The sequence below is a fragment of the Branchiostoma lanceolatum genome, chromosome 17 (assembly GCF_035083965.1).
Source record: "Branchiostoma lanceolatum isolate klBraLanc5 chromosome 17, klBraLanc5.hap2, whole genome shotgun sequence".
NCBI classification, from domain to species: Eukaryota; Metazoa; Chordata; class Leptocardii; order Amphioxiformes; family Branchiostomatidae; genus Branchiostoma; species Branchiostoma lanceolatum.
Genome location: NC_089738.1, coordinates 11,892,731 through 11,903,566, shown reverse-complemented (window position 1 = coordinate 11,903,566; position 10,836 = coordinate 11,892,731). Strand labels below are relative to the sequence as shown.

At 41.2% G+C, this 10,836-nt stretch overlaps 2 protein-coding genes across 2 annotated transcripts; one reads left to right on the top strand and one right to left on the bottom strand.

Moving 5' to 3' along the window:
- LOC136423038 (uncharacterized) lies at window positions 1-4,119 on the top strand. The gene is made up of 3 exons (XM_066411034.1): window positions 1-525; window positions 1,671-1,820; window positions 2,666-4,119. Exons 2-3 carry the CDS (start codon window positions 1,702-1,704, stop codon window positions 3,453-3,455), a joined length of 909 nt encoding a protein of 302 aa, XP_066267131.1. The 5' UTR covers window positions 1-525; window positions 1,671-1,701; the 3' UTR covers window positions 3,456-4,119.
- LOC136423037 (uncharacterized) lies at window positions 3,582-10,297 on the bottom strand. Its single transcript, XM_066411033.1, has 6 exons — window positions 10,022-10,297; window positions 7,372-7,546; window positions 6,771-6,973; window positions 6,175-6,309; window positions 5,334-5,515; window positions 3,582-4,931 (listed from the first exon to the last, which is right to left on the bottom strand). The coding sequence occupies exons 1-6, from the start codon at window positions 10,140-10,142 to the stop codon at window positions 4,491-4,493; spliced, it is 1,257 nt and encodes a 418-aa protein (XP_066267130.1). The 5' UTR covers window positions 10,143-10,297; the 3' UTR covers window positions 3,582-4,490.
- Window positions 10,298-10,836: the final 539 nt, after the last annotated feature.

Below are 10,836 nucleotides of genomic sequence, written 5' to 3'. Positions count from 1 at the left end.
TTTCTAAACACACCTGAAGTACGAGAAAATCCTATGTAAATCAAACGACATTGCTCAAACATCGGCGACAGTTTAGTCAACACAGTCGACTGGTAACTATACACAAATCGTCACGGAAGAATACTCCTACACCGGCTCTGTAAGGGTGTTGAGCGTCTCTTTTTACAGTAAGCTGTCAAGGAGCCATCTCGTGTGTTGTTTTCGTTGTAGAGTTCCCATTTGTTACCAGAAGGGATACTTGTTGGAGTATAATAGCGCACAATGCACAGCCTACGCATTGCAACGGATACGGTTACGTTGTAAAGGCAGGGAAAGGCGACATTTGTGTTGAGGTTGCAAAGATTCCCAGGTAGGCGAGATGTAGCAAGTCGCGCCAAATACCGCGTCCGAAAAGCTGCAACTGAACCAATACTTGACACACCCCTCGCTGAAGGAGTTCTCAAAGTCTTAGCTCCGTTCTTGAGGACCCTTGGGTGTCCATGTGGTCTTTGTGGCAACCTCTGCACGCGTTTGAGAGGATCGCAGGTAAGAAATCTTGACTTGGTTTGTGTTTGAGATTAAGGTGGTGGTTATGTGAACACCTGTTGGCTTTCCTCATCCTGGGAGCTCTTAAGAAACTGTTTCAATCATTAAGACGCCAATCAAGATCTCAGTCTTCATGGGTAAGAAGGGCAAGAGTTACTCTCTGGCGCTTCAAAACAAGGTAGGGTGGCTGTTTCCTCAAAGTAAAATAGCAATTCTTATATCCCATTCGATTGTGATTTAGCTTTTTGTTGTAGTTGTATTGCTGTTGGTAATTTCTACAAGTTCTGAGAGCAAAGTATTGTAATTATATGGAAATATTGTGTACTTATAAGAAAATCCATACATCATGTGCAAGGAATCGCCATCTCGTCTGAAGTCGTGAACAGTATACGAGATGTTCAATTTCTTTAACTAAACGATGTGCATTGTTTTCGCATATGAACAAATGACTAGTTGGGTCTACAGTTTAGTTCACTAGACTGTTATACATATTGCACCTTTCAAGGAGGTTCAAACCTCTTTTAAAGCTTCTTTTTCATTTCTTTTTATCTGCAAAAGGTATGGTTACAAAGACGCATAGTAAGACCATGCCTTTCTTTTACAAGGGTTTGAAAGGCTTCGTCTGCTACGACGCCAAGGCCGGAACACGACCTTCTCAATTACTGCATTCCAATCCACGGCCTGTGATGGTCAAACCCTGACCATGGTGGACCGTGGAGTTCTTGAAAATTCCTAAAGTCTGTTAACTAACTGACGAATTTATCCTTACTTTGACAACTGGAGAACATACTCTCATTTAAACTACTCCGAAAATACTACGTGAATTTTGACGCATAGAGTTTTGAATTAGATGGCCTTCCTGGGAGTACCATAGTTTCACAACATTTTAACATTACAGCATTCTAGCGAACCCCTAATTTGAAATCTGCGACAAGCCTAAGCTAAATGCGTAATCTCCAAGAAGATGTAAGGACCCGGCTAATTCTCAATATTTTACTCCTGTTTTTTCAAATTAAGTACTCTTTTCTAGTATTGTATTTTTTTAAACTTTCGCCTTCTTTTCGTCTTCTTGGCGAAGCTTTGCACAATACTATCATATTGAATGCGGCCCTTTTAGCGAAATATTCCCCACTACTATTCTATAGGTACCGTTGTGCGCAGACTCAGAAGGCAGCCATGTCAATCAGCCTGACCCAGGGGCGGTTCTTTGCTATTCAGAAGACCGAATCACACAACAGGAAACACATATCAGTACTCAACAAGATAGAGAGGAAACGGACCGATTTTCTCACCAGGTAAGCACACTAAAACTTTGCCACTCAGACAGAGCTACACTTACTTTACAGATGTGTCTTATGTGTATGTGGCAGAGATTGTCGACTGTTTAGCCATAGCCGGAGCTGTATGCTGATGTGAATTATGATTTTACAATGGTTATCATAGACCGTCGGATGCCATATATAAGCACACGTGCACATAACATCATTCCAGAATGATTAAAAAAACACGCTAACATATATCAATTGTACTATTACATACTGGCCATCACATATTTCTCCAAGTCGCTTAAAAGTATCATGTGGTGTTTTTGGACTTGCGGGAAACCCTTCAACTTGCCTTGCGTATTTTTGGATACACTTTCGTCCTTATGTTATTTTTTGTGTGTTAATCTTACTACATGCTTACATAAGATAAAATATTTGTAGATGTCATATGATGAAATAGTATAACAATGATGGTTAAAAGGGCGTCTAAATGACAGTAAACACTTAATTTTCATTACTTCCTCCTTTTATGGCCCTTTTTTTATTTCAAACGTACGATGATTTCCTCCTATTTTTTATATTCTGGGGTCCTCAACTATTATATAAAAAGCCACAAAAAGTTAGGTTTGGCTGGTCTCGACACGCATGTAAAATATGACCAACGCTGCCGTGTAAAAAACGCATTTGGTGTGTTTAATTTTTCATGGCAGGAGGAAGTAATTTATCAGTTTTTATTACAATCGGGAAGTGATGAAAAAAATCAAGTTGACAAACGCAGGCATTGATAGGTAGCTGTGCGTACCATAGAACACAAATGACATTACAAAGTTGTCTTTAAGATTTTAAGAGGATTTTTTTTGTCATTGTTCCCACAGGCAGTTAGAGAAAACAAGACAAGCGGAAGAATACCGCGTCAAACAACAACGTCAGAAGCTGACCAAGTCTTTATCGAACATAGAAGGTCTACGCCGGGGACTGATGCGGAAACTGTCGTTACAAAGTCAAAGTCAAAATCCATACGAAGGAGACATGAGTTCGAACTACGGTAGATACGGCGGGATGACATTGGACGCCATCAAAAAGGACACCGACCGGTGGTACAAACCCAAAGATCCAAAAGTCGAACGGATGAAAAAATCACAAGATCTTCTACGAGAGGGAAGGAGGGACGGACGTATCATTGCGTACGAGTCTCTTCCCGCCATTTTGTCACTCCCCGAGCAAAGGAAAGAAGAGGAACGACGAAAACGCGAGGAAAAGAGGGCGCTATTACCGGAAACACCCGAGAAGAGCCCCGAGTACGATCACCTCCCGAGGGTGACCGAGAAAACACGAAGTAGTCACTTCGAGACTGTTCGGAAAAGACGACGAGACTCGATAAGCCCGAGGTTGAAGCTTCCTCCATTGAAGGATTTCAAGGATATGAAAAAGGACGACGCTTTCAGTCTTTTGAAACCACGTGATCGAGACGACCGTTTGAGGTTTCCATCGTTGGGGAACAGACAAGAAACTGAAGTAAACAACACCGGAAAGAGAGACGCCGCGACTGAAACGGACCTTCCTCCGGTAAAGAGCCATAAAAGTGGAAAAGGGAACAACAAATCTAAAACCAAACAATGGAACAAAGGCGCGCATGGAGCTTTGCCACCACTCATTGAAAGCTGAAAAAAACGTAGTTTCTAAAGGTACTTATTCGCTCAATTTGACTCCAAATGTGTTAATGATGAATATAATGACTTAATATATAAATTTATATAGCAAATGCTGCTGCTGAGAAGTACATAAACATGCTGAAAAAGCACACGTTTTATTCTATGTTAAAATTCATATGGACGAATACAATGTTCGAATTGTTGATTGGTATGAGATATGTATATATATATATATATATACTGCGACAGCTGCTTTAAAAGAGGTATACGGTAAGATGAATAGTATATCTATCGTATACACTTTTCTAAAGGACGATATGTACAGTTTTATGCAACACACATTGGTCTTTATTTGTGCTAAGCTTAACATTGGTTTTTAACACATTTCACAAATGGACGGGAAAGCCTTGTACTGTGAACACATTACACAATATTCAATATATGACCAATATATATATATGATATACTTTAACATACTACCAAAGGAATATAAAATACAATGGTTACTTTAATTATAAACATATGGTGATATACATCATGATATCGGTACTTATATATGCTTTTGTTTACATGTTCTGCTGTACTTATAAGCTATGACATGTGGATCTATACCTCTCTGTTTTGACTGGGCTCTGTTTCGCTGTAACATACAATAAAAGGTACCATAATATCAAATGTTTCAGCTGTAAAAATGTGGATAGTACATACAACCAAGGTATACCGTTATATCTATGCAGCAATAGAATACTACTAGCAAATGTTTTAGTTTTGACATTTTAGGATTGCATTTGTTCAAACGACTTGGTGAGACATAAAAGTAAATGAATACAATACTGTTACGTTGCTGCAAGGAATTGCAATCAGACCTTCTGCCTTTGTGTGTGTGTAAACATTTCTGATTCAACTTTTCTCTACAATATGTCCGTGACTTCAAACTCGCCATGACTACCTTCACCATGATTAGCGTGGTTCAAAATGATATTCTTTAACACAATGGTAATGATAACAATGATATCATCATTACCATAACAACGTTAGTATCTTTCCTTCATGCATGTTCCACGGGTGTCATATCCCTGACCGGGGATGCGGGTGCCACAGGCGGTGGTATGTACTTAGGAGGCCCGGGCACGGCGTCAGGATAGACTGGCTTAGCAGCCTCGTCGGCGGGCTCTTGGTCTGGGTAGAGCTGGGGCTCCTCTGGACGAGGCTGTTGAGCCGGAGGTGGCTGATGTGAAGGCGATGGCTCGCTCAGCTCCGCTATAGCGAGGTTCTCCTCTTCCATGCGGGCTGTTTTTGCCGCTGCCGGGTTGCTGGTGTAGGCAACGGTTTGCAGAGCGGGCTCCTCTGGACTGGGCTGTTGGGCCGGAGGTGGCTGATGTGAAGGCGATGGCTCGCTCAGCTCCGTTATAGCAAGGTTTTCCTCCTCCACGCGGGCTGTTTTTGCCGCTGCCGGGTTACTGGTGTAAGCAACGGTTTGAAGGGCAGGCTAAAGACGAAAAAAGGAGACGATTAGAATCACACCTTACTCACGAGATCAAACATAGAGTCCTCCCCTGGGGCTCCGCCAAAAATCTGCGTAGAGTGGAGTACAGTATAGTATAGTACAGTACAGTACAGTACAGCACAGTACAGTATAGAGTAGAGTAGAGTACACACAGTAGAGTGGTTTTGAGTAGATTACAGTACAGTATAGTGGAATAGAATAAAGTAGAGTTCATTAGCATAACACGGTACAATGAATTGACTTTTTTTTTTTTTAAATCACAGAAGAGAATAATTTTCCCAAAAGGAAAAAAAGAATACCATAACTCTCACAGGTTAAAGTCCTAGGCTACATCTTTTTAATGTCTACCAGGAACTAAGGCTATTTTCCGCGAAAAACCCTTACCTCCTGCTTTTCCGAGTCGGTCTGCTGGGAGGCGCTGTTGTCCTGTTTCTGCAGGATGAAGAAGCAGACGGCGAGGGCGATCAGGACGACGAAGAGGATCACGGCGATCGCGATGGCGGCGATCACTCCCACACCAAGGCCACGTGACTGGGCCACAGTCACGCTATCACTTGCAGCTCCATCTTTGCAAAAGAAAACACTTTATTTGATTTTGGACAGAAACAATGACAGTGTGACACTGTATTCAAGTAATAACTTAGTGTGCCACATACAAAGAACACCAAGCTAAAGATGGTCTCATAGCTTTTGGGGGCCGTAGGAGTTGTTATCCACTGTGTCTAGAGCACGGTATCAAAAGGCGGGGCCCATACCTCTCCTTCCACCTCCAGAAATCATTCTAGTTACCTAGAGCCCCCTAATTTACAGCTGACAAGGACGTTAGAACATGTCAAAGTTGATTTTCAATTGTAGTCTTTTCAGTACCAAGGGCAGCAACACCCAAAGGGGGAAACTGATAGATAGTACATCTCAGGCTAAATCCCGCTAAAGCACATGTGGCGAAAATGGTCTATGAAAACTTTGTAGTCACGTTCATAGTCTAGTCATTTGAGTTGTCCTCTGCACAAACAAACAAACAAGCAAAGTTTTACAAAGAAGCAAACAACCTATTAGTAAGCAAAATCAAAGGCCAACGAAAAGAAGGCTTGTATGTCACGTCACAACTTATGAAAATCACTTGCCGCTGCTATGTTCACAGAATCTTTAAACCTCCAACATGGCGGACGCAAAATCACGTCATATAGTCACATGACTTTAAATGTCCAATAGGATCGTTCCTTACTTGCACAGTTGGCGTGTAGCGCGCTGCTGCTCTCGTCAGTGTTGTCTCCGCAGTGGTCCGCCAGGTCGCACTTCAGGTTCTCGGAGATACAGTGGCCGTTCCCGCACTCAAACTCGTCACTGTCACAGGGAGAACCTGGGGAAGATGGAAAACGATGTTTTAAAACAGCTTTTGTCATCACTAGAGGCTATGAATTCGATTCCTGGCATTCCTGGCTAGACGTGGTGTCATTGTGTCTACGACTTCACTAACTCCACCCAGGTGTAAATTTGGTTCCTGACTTTGGCGGTGGAATGAGAGGGATGGGCTTAGCACAATCCCTGTGGCCTCAAAAAACCGTTGCCTCACCATCAATAACAACCTTAAATTTGAGAAGTAATTCTATACATTCAAAGGCGTCATGAATAGTTGCAAGCCCTATAAACATATCATTTATTTTAAATGCATATGCACAGTCTTTTATAGAATATTATTTTCTGTATCTAAGATAACGGACTTATTGAGGATGAAATTGGTCTTTAACTAGTTAACTCTGATATAGATCTTAGCCTCGAATAAAATCATCCAACGTAATCAAAATTATTCATCCATCTTACCACTATCAAAGGCAGCATACACAATGAAGAATCCACTGCCTCGCTGACTGTCGGAGTCTGAGGTGAACTTCAAGGTCACGGCGTCCCCTGTCGACTCATATTCCCCGCCGGCACTGGAGCCGCAAATCGGGCCGCCGAGAGAGCTTCCCGTCGCCGACGGACCGTCGTAAATCCGCAGACTGTCTCCGCAATTCTGTCCATTGCTGCCGTAGAATTGAATATTGATTAGGATGAAATGTTAGATGCATGCATTCCTTTGAATACGCCAATGGTATTGTTAGAATAGAAGCTTTCATTACCTTTCAGATGCCCTCTTGCTAGCTCTCATTTTCAAAATTGTCGCTTATTCACTTTCTTGTGTCATGCTTTTTCTCTTGCGCGATACTCTTTAAATATGCAAAGGTAAAAGGCAGGTAAGTTGAAGGTAACAGAATTCAAATGTTCATTCACATTTCATGAATTTGACATGCACCTTGCGTCTGGTATGTTAGATTTCTCCTCCTTGGTGTAGGAGTTTTTGCGCACGCGTATCTAACCAACCAACATGGCGGACGGTTGAATACGTCATAGTCACGTGACTGCAAACAGGGTATGATCTTACCTTCCGTCCGGTATGTCGAGTCGTTCCAGCCGGAGGTAGATGTTCTTCCCGGAGTCGGCCTGGAGGGTGAGCTCGCAGTCGGTGTCGGCTGCGTACCTCGCCGCCGCCTGAGAACTGACCTGGCCGCCGTGACTTTTGATGTTGATGGTCTTTCCGCACTGATCGGTTAGGTGTACTGTGATACAATGATCAGACGCATTATGACAAGTGCTGTATTGTTACGAAGGAAAAGCCAGCATGCACGCACGCCTTGAAAATGTAACGTTGACTAGTTGTTTGAATCTCTAGCCGTCTAGAATTGTATTTTGGAAGTGCCTATCTTCTATATCAAAATACAAGTAGGTAATTTCAGTTAGCATTAAATTGTTAACTACATTGATTACAGTGCAGTGTTTTCACTATAATTTCAGTGAACCAGCTCAGTTTATATGACTTTGAAACCAGTCTATATTTTGCAGTATGTGCTTGCTATTATATCATTTCGTGGTCTGCTGCCCAGATGTTTATCATATATGGGGGTGCACAGTTGAAAAAAGAGCCAAAGTTGTCAAGGGAAAGTGGATTATGTCCATATATATCCTTATAACCTACTTATTACGTACAAAAAGCGATGTGTACATGAACATAGGTGGCGCTTCATCGGGCGGCCACATTGTTACATGAGCTCCTCGCGCGGTGTCTAAAAATCAACCCTTTTTATGTCAACTAGGTTTTTTTTAAGTATTAAAGGTCTTTTTAAATGTAGATGAATATGTCTGGACCTGTTTGGGAAAGTGTTCTCTGACTCTAAGCCTAATGTCTTGTATGTTTTCACATTTTTACAAGTAGGGACTGTATACCCTTTCAGGGCCTAATCTGCAGTACCGCTCCCGGCCGCGACGAGAAAAGTGTTAAAACGACCGCCAAATTGCCAAATTTCGGTCTTTTCGGGAATGGGGAAATCGCGAAAAGCTCGCAAAGGGTTTGATATTTTGAGGCCTGTTTCAATTTGATTTAGACAATTTGACCATTTAGAATTGTCACTATATTCAATATCACAACGAGACAATAAGATATAAAATACATAGGTAATAAGTAATATGTTTCTTTTGCATTTTAGGAAGAGGAGTTGCCACGCTACCATATCCCGATCTCAGTCCTATTTTGGGAAACAAGAAGACGTTGAACAATAAGCAACAGTAGTTTGTCTATCAATAGATCCAATTTTACTTTCAAAATGCCATAAGGTGTGAAAACTACTCAACGGTACAATATAACCTTGGGCGCCAGGGGCGCCGCTTGATGGGCTGAATTATTGGTTTACCATCTTCTAAAACAAGATGAAACAGCTCAATAAAGAGCAATGATAAGTCACTAATTGTTTTCTTATGTTGTGTTCTGTGTATCATTATTATATTACCTTCGTCGTCCTCACTAAAGAGTTTAGATTCAAGAAATTAGGAATTTTCTAGTGTTTTGTTTTGCATCAGTTTTGGATTGTCCAGCGGGGATGTCACTATGAAATCAAGCCAGTGCGTCCTGATACACAAAAAGAGTAGATTACGATACTAGAAGGACGGCTGAAAATCAAACATCATCTAGGGACAAACCAGTAACTGTTTTGGTGTAGATTGCACTATTTATGATCTGAACAGCAACGCTGAAAAAGACTTTGATACAAAGAAAAAAACTCAACTCTTCCCCCTGAGAAATATCTTCATTGTTATTTACATACATACTATTTCACATTCGAGGTTTCTTTCTAAAATCTATACTTTCTGATATACTCTTCATTTCGCTTCATGTTATATACGACCCATATTTGCCAGGCATATCTGCTATCCCGTTGAGACCTGTACCTGTGCGATCAGCTCTCACGAATCCATCCGCATTTCCGCCATTCCTGCATTTCTAACCCCTTCAACCTTCGTTTTAATTGCGGACTTACAGAGCTGAATGCGCATCCGGACGAATGATATTCGAGAAAAAATCTCAGAAACGCACTCATCCAACTTATGATTGAACAACAATGAACAGCTCGTATGCGGCTCAGACATCATAGATGCATGGAATCCTCTATAATTGCCATTGAGGCGCTGACAGGGGTAATTACCGTAATGCGGCTCAATAGAAACGTGTCGTGTTTGGACGCCCGAGGCGAAATCACCTGCGGTTGCCTAGCGACGTACCGTAAACACACCTATATTTACTTTGAGATATCCCCGGGTCTCACCAGGTATCTGTTGGCTTTGTCTTGTTGCCAGGCAACAAATATGCGGGACAAACATGTATCTGTAGTACGTTGCGCTTAAAAGACGTAGAAGTAGATTCTTGTATTTCTTCGTGTCTATTGCAATATAAATACATGAACGGAAGAAAACGCATTGTAGAAAATCGAGTGCGTCTGTTACAAGCTAGCCGTAATGTATGGTGCCCGTGAATACATTGAAAATGAAGTCGATTATTCCAGCTGTCTAATGATAATATCCTCTAGAAATGTGGCACTTTTCTGGTAGAATAATGGTTCTAAATGTGGGGAAAATATCAAACGTTCAACCTTACTTCCCGACATAAGTTGGGATAATGCATTAAATTATGAAGTGTCAAATTATGGCGAATATTGCAGAGCAAGAAGGTTACATGTAGTTCATAGAAGACTTGAAATTCTTACCTGTAAATGCGCTATTTCTTCCAACCAACAGTGTTAAAATCACAAGGGCTAGACAGTTCGTTCCACACATGAAGGAAAATTTGCGGGATCTTCGCTGCCGAACACCTGCTACATCCGCCATGTCTCTTCTGAACTCTCGTATAATCTCGCCCGACAGGTTAAAGTGGCGCGACTGCGGGAAACAATGTGTTCATCAGCCTTTCATGTAGGATCTTCTCTATGACGCATGACCTAGTTTAGTTTATCTGTCCCTCCTTTCTTTTATGTACCGCGCACACTGCTTTTGTTTCTGAAATGAGGAATTATGTCCCGGCCTTTGTAACTAGGATACCAAGGCTAAATAGAGATATACCGTGTGAGGTAGTGATATCGAAAGAAGGGAATCAGATATGAAAATTGATTTATTTCTATGATACGTAAAATTCTAGAACTTTAGATCGGGTCTTTCGAGGTTTTATAAATCCTGAACGTAGTCTATTTTGAATCAAATAAGAATAAATCTCAGTTTTGCAGTGTTTTTGTTTGTTTACACTAGGATCAATTGTAGTTATCATTTTTGTTTGTGGGATCAATTGTAAGGAATTGTAGGATCGTAGTGATCATTGTTGTTTCTTTGTGTGTTCTTATTCAATGATTTGTTTAAGAATCAGCTTGCAATTCCTTGGCGGGTAAACCAAATGACTGAATATCGTTAAAAGATGTCCATAGCGCATATTTCTACCTATTGAGAATGTTAATAGTTGTAGGTGGACATGAAAATAAATGTAACTTTTATGAATGTGAAGATAGAAGATTTGTTCTATGTGTATGTCTAT

Coding starts and splice junctions, on each gene's coding strand:
- LOC136423038 (XM_066411034.1), top strand. CDS start 1,702: ATGTCAATCAGCCTGACCCAGGGGCGGTTCTTTGCTATTCAGAAGACC. Junction 1,821..2,665: donor CGGACCGATTTTCTCACCAG/GTAAGCACACTA, acceptor TTGTTCCCACAG/GCAGTTAGAGAAAACAAGAC.
- LOC136423037 (XM_066411033.1), bottom strand. CDS start 10,142: ATGGCGGATGTAGCAGGTGTTCGGCAGCGAAGATCCCGCAAATTTTCC. Junction 7,547..10,021: donor AAGAAATAGCGCATTTACAG/GTAAGAATTTCA, acceptor ATTGTATCACAG/TACACCTAACCGATCAGTGC. Junction 6,310..6,770: donor GTATGCTGCCTTTGATAGTG/GTAAGATGGATG, acceptor CATCTTCCCCAG/GTTCTCCCTGTGACAGTGAC.